This window comes from Pararge aegeria, chromosome 3 (genome assembly GCF_905163445.1).
Source record: "Pararge aegeria chromosome 3, ilParAegt1.1, whole genome shotgun sequence".
NCBI lineage: Eukaryota > Metazoa > Arthropoda > Insecta > Lepidoptera > Nymphalidae > Pararge > Pararge aegeria.
Genome location: NC_053182.1, coordinates 21,602,330 through 21,614,786, shown reverse-complemented (window position 1 = coordinate 21,614,786; position 12,457 = coordinate 21,602,330). Strand labels below are relative to the sequence as shown.

At 50.3% G+C, this 12,457-nt stretch overlaps 1 protein-coding gene across 1 annotated transcript; it reads right to left on the bottom strand.

Annotated features, from left to right (window-relative positions):
* Positions 1-8,227: 8,227 nt before the first annotated feature.
* LOC120637019 (dynein intermediate chain 2, axonemal-like) lies at positions 8,228-11,591 on the bottom strand. The gene is made up of 7 exons (XM_039908602.1): positions 11,395-11,591; positions 11,121-11,268; positions 10,299-11,033; positions 9,780-9,958; positions 9,580-9,712; positions 9,388-9,492; positions 8,228-8,428 (listed from the first exon to the last, which is right to left on the bottom strand). The coding sequence occupies exons 1-7, from the start codon at positions 11,589-11,591 to the stop codon at positions 8,228-8,230; spliced, it is 1,698 nt and encodes a 565-aa protein (XP_039764536.1).
* Positions 11,592-12,457: the final 866 nt, after the last annotated feature.

The following is a 12,457-nucleotide window of genomic DNA, read 5'->3' as shown; positions in this document are numbered from 1 at the left end:
ATCAGATGATAAGCTTGAGTTTCCCGAGCGGTATGCGGCCGAGCATTATCGTGCATAAAAACAAAATCGTCACCGATATATGGGTCAAACGGTACGACATTTTCTCCTAAAACTTCCCTGATATAGCAGTCTGTAGTCAGACTCCCTCTGTCAATCACTACCAAGTCTGGGCAAGCTCCCAAACAAATGCCCGCCCAAACCATTATTGATCCACCACCGTATGCAACTGTAGTTTCAAAATTTGTCTGAATGTATCGTTCTCCTTTGCGTCTGTATATTCTTTGCCTGCCGTCAATTTGATTTAAGAGAATTCTGCACTCATCACTAAACAATACCTTACTCCATTGGTCCGCGTTCCAAAGTCGATGTCCTGAGCAAAAGTTAACCTGTTTCTACGATGATTTACCTCGAGCCTTGAAGCCTTGGCGGACACAAATGAACCCAAACCAGCTTCTTCGAACCTTCTTCGTACCGTTCGCTTCTAACTCATGGTCATTGGACGGCCGTCAAACGGGGGTACCTACGAACACGAAGCCGAATGAAACGATCATCCCTACTGCAAGTGCGTCTTTTTCTGCCTTGTCCTGCTCTTCTCAAGTACCGGTCTCCCTGACCCGTATACTGCGATAAATCGTTGAAACTGGTCAACGAAGACCACTTCGCTTCTGGCATCCGTTGCAGACGGTTGCCTGAACTCGCGTACTTTTGAGTACGCAGTCGATGCTCCAATCGACTTGTTCAACACACATGCGGCTTGAGGCTCTCACTTCAGTGCAGTGTTTTGGTGGCCTTTTTGTTGGTTCACTTTCGGTTGTGTTTGTGTCAGTGCTGTGCAGTGAAGGTTGTAAGTCGTTAGGTACTCAACCCTCACCCCCGAAGGGTGAGGGCCCCTAGGGCCACACCTTAGGTACTCACCTCCCTGCAATGGCGGGGAGGCCACCCTATTTACTGCCCGGGGCAGTTGTGGATCCCGCAAGGATCCTCAACCTGAACCTGGCAGCCCTACTAGCCGACCTAGAGAGGAACCACGCAGACTACATGCGTGGGTTCCAGATCGCCCCTAACCCCCTCGATCAGACGCCCAGTCTGATTAGCTCGCAGGAGTCCCCCCGGGACCCCCGACTAGCCCGACCCGTTTTAACCGCGGCCCCAGCCCCTTCAGGGCAACTAATGCATGTGGAGGAAACTCCAAAACTAACCACCTTTGATTCGACCTCCCCAGCCTCTTCTGAGGTAGACGATGGCTTCACCACCGTCTCCCACAAGAAGAGGAAACTAAAACCCTCTAAATCTAAAGGTAACCCCGCGAAGAAGGTCACCATCGACCCCGTCCCGACACCCGTACCGAACAAACGTGCGCGCAACCCCGACACGAACTCCCAGGCAACCCCCGAGGAGGAGTCCGAAGACTCCCCCATGGAGGAACCCGCTAGGGAAAAAGTCCCACCTCTCTTCATTAGGGAAAAACTCGCGTGGATTAACCTCCTCCCGAAACTCACTGAGCGAGAAATTAGTTTCTCCTCCGCCCGCTCCACGGCCATTGGCATCAAGGTGCAATGCCCGTCTTCCGACGACCATCGGAAGCTAACCACTCTCCTCAGAGAGCAAGCAGTAGGTTATCACACCTACGCTCTCCAAGAGGAGAGACTTCTCCGTGTTATCATCCGTGGGATTCCCAAGGAGATTAACACGGAACACATCAAAGAGGACCTTCTGTCCCAGAAAATCCCCGTCCTTGAAGTACACAGGCTGTACAACGCCCGCAACAGGGCTCCCTACGATATGGTGCTGGCCATAATCGAATTGACACCGGAAGGTAAACAAGTTTACAACTTGTCTACAGTCTGCAGGCTATCCGGCATTAATGTCGAACGGCCAAACAACCGCGGCAAGATCGGCCAATGCCATCGTTGCCAGCTCTACGGGCATTCCGCAAGGAACTGCTTCGCCCGCCCCCGCTGCGTAAAGTGCCTGGACGACCACGGCACCTCCGACTGCTCCCGGCGGGATAGGACCGTCGAAGAGCCCCCTAGCTGCGTACTCTGCAGGACCCAAGGGCACCCCGCGAATTATCGCGGCTGCCCGAAGGCACCTCGGACGACCAGGCGAAGGGGTCACTCGAACGGTCGTAGACCCGCCGCAGCTCGGCCTCAGCCCGAACAGGTTTTCGTTCCGGCACCGGTACCAGCTACCAGTGCATGGAACAGACCTCTTTACAGAGCGAACAACGCTCCCCTCACCACCGCCACCCAGGCATCCGGGGCCTCGTCAGCCCCCCCGTCTGCAGCCTCACTGCTCTCCCAGACGTCGGCGGCCAAGTCCGCCGCCGGTCCCCAGAACTCTCTCCCTGTCGGAGCCTCGGCAATGCAGGGAACTCAGTTCATCGTCGACTCAATCGACGGTGAACAAATCAAAGCCTTCTATGCGGAGGCTAAGATTAACCTATTAGGAGCCTATGAAAAATATCAAGGCTTACTTAGTACCATAAGGCGAGTCCAAGAAATCATCAACAATGCCTAGTACAATTAACGGTAGACTCAAACCCCATTCCCTGGCCGTTACTTTCTTTAACGCAAACGGCCTTATCGATCAAATGGCGCTTGTCCGCGATTTTGTAGTTAGACACCAACCCGATATCCTCTTAGTGCAAGAGACCTTTTTAAAACCGTGCAATAACGATCCGCGAATCGCTAATTATAATCTAGTCCGAAATGACAGAACCACCAGTAGGCTTGGTGGTACTGCCATTTACTACAGAAGGGCTCTTCACTGCACCCCCCTCGATCCTCCCAGTCTTACCAACATGGAAGTCTCAGTATGTCAGGTGGGTATGACCGGCCATCCGCCGATCATACTAGCATCAGTGTATCACCCCCCGACAAAGTCGCTCTTAGAGAGCGATCTTAGCGCACTCCTCTCCCTAGGAGACTCGGTCATTTTGGCCGGAGACTTCAATGCCAAACACACTAACTGGAACAGTAGTGTAAACAACAAACGAGGTATCCAACTCGACAAACTGTTCATGCGACCCGAATTCAATTTCGTTATAGTCGCCCCTGACAGTCCGACCCGCTTCCCTAACAGCGACAGACTCAACGACCGACCGGACATACTAGACATAGCACTTCTTAAGAATATCGCTCTGGAAGTATACTCTTTGGAAGTGTTATCCGAACTATGTTCAGACCACCGTCCCGTTCAGCTCCAGCTAGGTCCCCTGCCTACAGAGGCGCCCCCGTCCCGAACGATCATCGACTACAAGACGCTCGCAGAGCATCTAAAGTCGAAAGAATCGGAGCATCTCTCTCGAATCCCTGACACCATAGATTCATTAGAAGACGCCCGTGTTGCCTCACAGCACCTGGTTAACCACATCGGTCACTCTGTCAGCATCTCCTCCCGGGTAATGCCGATCGGACCCGTCCGTAGGCCTCTCCCGGACGAAGCTAGACAGTTGATCACTAATAAGAACCGCCTTCAAAGAGCCCATGACAAATGTCCAAACAGACGTAACCGGAGACTTCTCTGGAAGGCCCAAAGGGAACTTTTGGATAACCTCAAGTTACTACGCGACGATAAATGGGACCGCTTTTTGGGAGAGCTCAGGCCATCGCATGTAGAGTACTACAAGCTGGCCCGTTCTCTCTCACGAAGTAATAGAGTCGCAGCAACCCCACCGTTACTTAGACCCGACCAACCGCCCGCCTTTGACGATATCGATAAGGCCGAGTGCTTGGCCGATAGTTTAGAAGCACAATGCTCCCCTAGCACAATATCAATAGATAGGACCCAAGTGTTGAAAGTCGAAAGCGAACTCGAAACACTCTTCTCCCTGCCCCCCGATGGTGACCCTCTTCCACCCACGACCTGCGAGGAGGTTCATACGATTATCAAGGGCTTTCACAGTAAAAAAGGCCCCGGTCCCGATTCCATCAACAACAAAACGCTCAAATTACTCCCCGGTGAAATAATAAACCTACTGGTTGTTATTTTCAACACATTCCTGGCACACTGCTACTTTCCCGACTCGTGGAAAGAAGCAAACGTAATAGGTATCCCGAAGCCGGGCAAACCCCGCAATCTTCCCACTAGCTATCGCCCCATAAGCCTACTCAACTCACTGGCAAAGGTGTTTGAGCGGGTAATTCTGAATAGATTAAAGGCAGTCGTAGAGGAGCGAAAGCTCCTCAACGACCAGCAATTCGGCTTCAGAGCCAAACACTCTTGCGTCCATCAGGCGCACCGATTCACGGAACACGTCCTACACGGGTTCCATAGCCTAACGAGCTACATTCCGACCGGCGCTATATTCTTCGACGTGGCTAAAGCGTTCGACAGAGTATGGCACGAAGGCTTGCTTTACAAGCTCCACCATTTAGGAGTTCCCAACAGGTTAGTGCACCTGTTGAGGAACTATCTCACGAACCGCACTTTCCGTTACCGTATAGACGGTACGCTATCCACTGCCAGGCCGATAAGAGCGGGAGTCCCTCAGGGCTCCTCGCTCTCCCCTTTGCTCTATGCGCTCTTCACTAGCGACATCCCACAGGACTTTCATAAAGTCCACATCGCTCAATTCGCGGATTACACCGCCGTCTACGCCACCGACATTAATCCCAACACCATTAGGGCTCGCCTCAAGAACGCGGCCGACCGCCTAGGCGATTGGTTCCAGCGTTGGAGGATCGAGGTGAACCCGGAGAAGAGCGCAGCGGTGCTCTTCTCTGGTTTCAGAAGGTATCCCCGATGGAATCGCAAACAGTTAACCCTCTACGGGCGCCCCGTCCCTTGGCAAGATAAAGTCAAGTACCTAGGAGTCACCTTCGATAAGCGTATGAGCTTCGCAGCGCACATTCGCAGGGTCCGTAAAAAGGCCGCGTTTGTGCTAAGTCGTCTCTACCCCATGATTAGCGGCAAAAGTAAAATGTCCCTCAGACACAAGGTCACCTTGTATAAAATCTGTATTCGCCCTATAATGACCTACGCGAGTCCCGTGTTTGCACATCTCCCGCACAGATCGTTTAGCAGCTTGCAAAAGCTGCAAAACAATGCGCATGGCCACCAACTGCCCGTGGTTCGTGCGCAACTCTGACCTTCATAGGGACCTAGACCTCCCTACGATAGCTAGTTATTTTAAACGGCTCTCTAAAAGTAACTTTAAGAGAACCGAGTCTCATCCCAACCCGTTAGTGGTGAAGGCGTGTTCATACACGCCCAATCCAAACGTCGATCCTAATAGGAGACGACCGAGACACGTCCTTGACGACCCCGACGACGACATAACGACGGACAACGCTCCCTATGCTAGGGCTTTAGGGCTACACACCGACGACATAGTTACCACGACACAGCGTCTTCGCCGGCGAAGACGAGGTCCCCGATTTCTTACGTCACCCGGACGTGGACTCAACCCACGGCCACGGGGACGTACGGACTAATCACCGTCCGATCAGTCCACCAAATTCCGACGTCCGCCTAAGCCGAGGTCCGAGTCTCGCAGGAGACGCCCCTAGGTAGACGTCACCCCGATTTTCCTCGAGCCCTAGGGCTCAAAACCCTTCATCAGGCGACGCTACGCGCTCGCCCCGACCCACCGGTGACGCTGTTGAAACCCGTAAGGTTCACAGCTACTAACATTTCGAATCCACACACACACACATCAACGAAGACCTCTGGATATCACTCTGTAGGTTTGACCATTTAATATATATTTTTTATTTTTTTTATACTTAAATTGCTGCACCAACCCGTTCCTTCGTTTTTTTTTTCCTAACGTCAAAGGTTGTCTGGAAGAGATCGCTTTAGTGATAAGACCGCCTTTGCACGCTCTATTTTATTTTTATTATTTTAAGTTTCTTCTATTTGTGTTTAATTTATATAAAATGTGTGTGTGCAATAAAGACTTAAAACAAACAAACAAACAAACATTTCTTTGCATTTCGAGTGCCCTGCCAATCTCCGTTGGGGCTAAGTCAGGCATAATTCAGTCCTCAACTATACTAAAAATACTATACGTATTTTAATGAAATTTTAAATCAAACTCAGAAGGAAGAAATACTCGAAGTTCGCTCCAGATAAGGTGTATTTGAACAAAATTAAAACAATTGCATAAAATGCGATCGATGTTCAGATGTTTGAAAAATTTTTAATTTGAAAATATTTCTTTTAAAATTAAATGCCGTATAAACCAGCCAGCAACTTTATATGATACTGATATCAAATCTTTAGCAGGTAGGAAAGCTGAAGCACGGAGCCTTCGTTTGATTCCGAGGTACAAGCATGCCGACAGACCTGCCGTGGCGGCGGCCAGCGCGCGCAGCGCCTGCGGCCGGGCGCGCGGGCGCAGCGCGCGGCGCCACAGCGCGGGCTCGGCGGCGGCGCGGCGCCACGCGCGGCACACGGCGCCGCAGCGCCACAGCTCGCGCGGCGCCAGGCGCTCGAACACGCAGCGCAGCGCCACCCCGGCGCCCGCGCCGCCCCAGCGCTCGCCCATGGCGGTCCCACGCGGCGGGATGCGGGGAACTCAGCCGCGCGCCCGTATTTTTAGCCCCCGAGTGCCGGGACCGGAATGACGGTCCGCGCGGTGCGGAGCGACTGCGCCGGCGGCATACGGCCGGTCTTTTAATAACTCCGGTATTATATTTAAAGCTACCAATACTCGTGACGAAATGACAAAAAACTATTTTATGTCCGTCAAAGCGATCCGTGTGCGAGATTAATCTTTTTAGTACTCCTGATAATAGAAGAGTTTAACATGCTAACAAAAAGATATAACGTAAGACATTAAAAGATATTCCGATTGAAAGACTGGAACTCAAAGTAGAATGGTGTTTATGTTCAAAACTATCTCTACTGTATAAACAAGATCACGTAAATTAACGAACATAATTGAAAAACAATAACAAAAATCTAATCACGAATCGATTTGAGAACCTATTTATTCTCTGAAAATTAATTAATGCCTACCTATTAAGTAATTTATTACCAACTATTGACGTAAAAAGCTGTTATTAAACGGAAATAAAAAAATACAATGCAATAAATCAAACGTGATCAAATTAAGTTATTTCGATGAATGAAATAGTAAAGTGGCTATTATATTTGACTAGTACCGTAGTGTTACAATTTTCAGAAAGTATGAAACGAGATTTGCTTGTGTTAATATTTATACATTCAGTTTTTTACTTGTTTCAACGGTTAGGAAAAACATCACATACATAAAAACTCCCACATAAGAAGCGCAGTCTTCATGCGCCCAACATCAGCACTGGCGGTGTCCGGTGCACCAGTCGGGTCAGCGCACTACGCAACAGTCAAGTTTCGGGTTCCTGGTTTTTGCTAGACGGAGGATGATTTAGGTTTAGTTTTGTAGGGTCTTCTTTATCAGTAGTCCTTCTTCATAGTTGTCTTCTCAAATTTTAATGCTTGGTCTATGAGCTATGTATTTTGAATCATATTTCTTACAGTTGGTAATAAATTACTCCACCTATGGCCTCTTATTCTTGCCAAAGATTTTGGTTCCGGCGCTCTTAGTACAATTAGTGGATATCCATGCTCGGAACCAGAAAACCAGTCATATCTCGTTTTGCCTTTTTATTATTTCTTGTTGCATAATTCGACACTAGTTCTAAATCATTTGAACACGTAAGCCAAAAAAAATGTTCCTGTTGTCCTAGACCAAAAACGAATGTGAACCTCGCCAATTACTTCGACATATTCCGAACTGCAAGTCTATCTGCAAAGGTTTAAAAATGTATATAAGGAGTTAATCTAATAGGGCAACAGGGATCCGTTTTGCCCTACGCGGTATTTAAGGTTCAAGTCACGATTCTAAATATAGTTACTAAGTAACCATAAAAAATAGTGCTTAAAGAAAGGTGCAATTGAAATAATAAAATAAGATTGTAGGTAATTAATGATTAATACAAAATGTTGTTGTACAAACCTACTCAAATTTTTTTTTCTCTCGCACAACGAACGCAGTCACGATTTTTTTTAATGAACTTTCATGGCGTTTCATGGCGCATGGGGAAAGTGATATAGCGATATCTATAATACATTTTTTTTTACATCAGTTAAGTATTGTTTTTACCTGACCTATGCTTCTCGTCCGGGTTTCAACTAACCTGCATGGCTGAGACCGAAAGTTCTCAAAGGCTACAAACTATGGCCTAAACCGTTCTTATCTAGTGAGGGTGGCGGTGCGAACAAGTGCGCCTCCACTGCACTACGCCGTGGCGCCCAGCTCCTTCCGGACCTGCGCCGCGTAGTCGGCGGAGGCGTCGGCGAGGTCGCGGTCGGCGGCCGCGCAGTCGGCGGAGGCGGCGGACGCGGCCAGGCTGCCCTCCTCCGCCTGGCGCTGCTTGAGCCGGATCTCGCGCATGCGCGCCTCCAGGATGCGCTCCCGCTTGCTCTCGCGCTCCAGCACCTGCGGGCGCCGCCGGCTGTCAGGGTTGCCGGAGTCGCTCTACGCCATGAGCGAAACCACGATACACGCTTACGGCGCACTCGCCGCTTATCTACGAACCAAAAGGAAGTTACAAGAATCGACAAATGCTAGTCAGACTACCACACCTCATTACCTTGGAAGGAAACGTACGTTAGCCATCTCTCTGCTTCACTGTCTACAAATAATACTGACCAACGCCTTGACTAAAGGTAATTCATGTTCTATTTTATCCGTAGTGAACCGTTCAAAAGCGGTGATAACCCAGTGAAAACTGTATAGTAATAATTAATAATGTCTTTGGACTATGGAGTACTGCTTGCAAATCTAACATTCTGTTCATTAAAAGAGCCCAGAATAGAATCCTCAAAACGATTGCTAATGCTTCCTGGTTTACACGCAACTCTAAGATTCATACATCATAACTAAGCAATGCCAACAGTAATCATTGGAATCAGTAATTATTAATAATCAGCAGAAGTGCTCGACACTGTGCAGACTTGAGGACATTGGCCGTCATAACAAAGTCAATACAAACTACAAAAATGCACTTATAGTCTATAGACTGATTGTAGATGTCAAATTTAAAAAAAAAAAAATAGACTAACATTGCTCGTGGAAAATTTAAGTAAATAAATAAATAAAAATAATGTAGGTATTTAACAGGCTCAATAGATTTGTATAAAATATTCTCCGTAGCAAACGGTCAGCATAAAAACTGCTCTTACCGTGTAATCAGTACTTCGATATGGACTGACTATTTGAGGAAACTCTACAGAGTAAATAGAGCATTCATCTTCAAGAAAAAATGCATGAGATTAAATCTCGGCACCCTGTGAATCATGTTTTTAAAAACTCAAACTACTGCCGCTTCCTTGTATGAATATTTTAGAAACAGAATAAACAATTAAAAGAATACTGAGTGTGAGTGCGGCACGCACCGCGGTGAGCAGCGCCTTGTCGTTCTTGTCGGACTGCGCCAGGCCCGCCGCCAGCTCCACCAGGAACACGCGGCCCGCGCTGCTGCCGCACGCCGCCAGCGCGCCCTGCGCACACGGGGGGTCAGCGCGCGCGCACGGGGTCAGCGCGCGCGCACGGGGTCAGCGCACGCGCACGGGCGCACGCGCACTTACGCCGTCGTGCATCCGGACGCGCAGCAGAGGCTCGGCGCACAGCTGAACGCTGAGCGCGGGCGCGTGCTGGCGCCGCAGCAGGTCCCAGGCCGCCAGGCGCCCGTCGCTCTGCAGCACCAGCATCAGCGACAGCCTGCACACAGTGGCGTCAGCGCCGCGCCCAGTGGGGCCCGCGGGCGCGCCTCGCTTGGTAGCCTCACCTGGTGGGGCTCCACGTGGCCGCCGACACCTTGTGGCGCAGCGGCGGCGACCACAGCACGGCGGACTCGCGGCAGTCTTCGCTGAAAACGCGGATGGTCCAGTCGCCCACCGTCAGGAAGTTCTTCAGGAAGCCGGGGTTGCGCTCTAGCGACCACACGGGCCCGCGGTGCGCATCGAACTGCAACACATTCATAGGAAACGTGAAACGACATCTCTCGTCTATAAGACATTACATCCCTATTATTAGGACTAGATCCTTCAAAATTTTAAACCAATTGCACGTCATGTAATATAATAGATTACGTTGTAATACCATAAATTCTAGGCTTTGATTTGAATAAATTGTCTGCGTTCTCTACGGTAGTTTCATCGGCCATTCTGTTGGTTATTGTTCAAAATTCTAAGGATTATATACAACTTACGATACGATGAATCGGTACGAAATGTTTTTATATACAAAAAATATCTTACCGTGAAATAAACGTCATTATTATTATTATTAAAAAACAGAAGAACACCTTGAGTGGCAACTTCTCCATCGGTGTCTTGCCTTTGCGGTTCCCTCCGATGACTAGACCGTTTTCGGTGCCGACCATAAAGCGACTGGGAATCGTCGGCTCGTACTCCATGACGCTGATGCCATTGGCGTTGGCCATGCTCTGCACGTCGAAGGACGACTTGATGACGTCCATGATCATCTCGTCGGTGGGCTCGCTCAGGTTGCGCAGGTCCCACCACTTGCAGGCCCCGTCGGGCCCGCCCGAGAAGAACTCCTGACCCGACTTGGAGTTGACGAACAGCACGCTGCGCACGAGCTCGCGGTGCGCCGCGTGCGCCGGGCACGTCAGCGCCGCCGCGCCGCCGCGCCGCCGGTCCCACGCGCCCACGCGCCCGTCCGCCAGCCCGCCCGCCAGCACGTGGCCGTCGCGCGGGTTGAACTGCAGGGCCAGCAGCGGCGCGCCGGCCTCCAGCGCCAGCACGGGCTGGCTGGCGCGCTCCACGTCCCACAGGAACGACGCCAGCGGCGCGCGCGGCGCCGGCTCCGCGGCCGCGTGGGCCACGGCCAGCAGGGGGCCGCCCTCGGGCTGCCAGCTGAGCGAGCGCACGGGCCGGCCGGCCGCGCCCGCCGCGTCGCGGAACACGTTCACGGTGCGGCAGCTGTTCCGCTCCACGGGCGGCAGCGCGGGCATCTCGGCGTAGTACGCGCGGTACATGTCGATCGCGTTGTTCTGCATGATGTAGTGGTCCATCCCCTGAAATGATTATCCTCGTCGAAATGAAGGAAATGGGTCATCGATTGTTGCTTCCGACCGCTGCCCGCGCTCGTTTCGAGTACTCACCGGGGACATCGACATGACGCAGTGGATGTAAGGGTCGTCCTTCTCGACCTTCCTGCGATACCTCTGAGTCGCCTCAGGGTCCAACAGGTTGACGTCTCTCGGCCATCCTCCCTCCGAGTGGTTGGCGCCGGTCGTCGAATACTCCGCTCTAGAAATAAAAGGTACAATAATGAATGAGCTTGCGCCCCACAACACCGTGAAATGTACTCCCTGTGTGACCTGTTCAGGGACCCTACACCAGCGGTGCTGTCGGTGAGCCCCCCGCCCGCGCTACCTGACGGTGTTGGCGAAGTGCTCGGAGTAGCGCGGCGCGTGCTGCGCGGGCCGGTGCACGGGGTTGCGCAGCGCGTAGTGGCGCTGCTCGCGCGGCGCGGCGGCCACGCTGTCGCACAGCTCGGGGCCCTGCTCGCAGAACTGAGGCTGGCGGCCGAAGTTGCCGCGCTTCTTGCTATACGCGTACATGATCTCCATCGCTAGCCGCGCTTGCGGTCGTACAGAACTTGCCAAAGTTTTATTTAAATTGCTATATATATATAATTATCGACACAATTGTTCTCGTTATTCGACCGATTTTCCTCAGATTATTTCGTTATAGAATTCAACTTCGACTTCAACTTTTGAAGTTGAATCTTTACAGAGAATAGAACGCAGTCAAATATGAAAGAAGTTTTTTTTAGTAGAATTTTTACCATGTGGCCATAAAACTATTCAAAGAAGGTTGTGTTGACTAGTGACTTTAGATAATATAAATCAGATAGTAACATAATATTAAATCAAAATCAATAATCAAGACTTTGCGCATGAAAAAACATATTGCTGTGACTTTTACGGCAGGCGGTTTGATACCGTCTCTGCTTAAGGTAAAACCGAGGAATTTATTGTGACGCCATTGTCTTATAGTCTTCGTAGAACTAAATAAATAAATAAATATACTACGACAATACACACATCGCCACCTAGCCCCAAAGTAAGCGTAGCTTGTGTTATGGGTACTAAGATGACTGATGAATATTTTTATGAATAACTAGCGGAACCCAGCGCCATCTGTCAAAGATATACATAAATACTTAGAATATATATATATATAAACACCCAGACATTGAAAAACATTCATGCTCATCACACAAACATTTTCCAGTTGTGGGAATCGAACCCACGGCCTTGGGCTCACGTTGGCCGTGTCGCAGTGTCGCTGCAAACTGGGCCAATCGGCCGTCAAACTGTACGTAGGTGTTTCTCGTTTTGTCAGGGCTAGCAACCAAAAGGTCGCCTATGAATGTATAGACGAAATCAAGACCTTGAAGAACTTCGTGAATGAATCGTTTGAAGGATTGTCC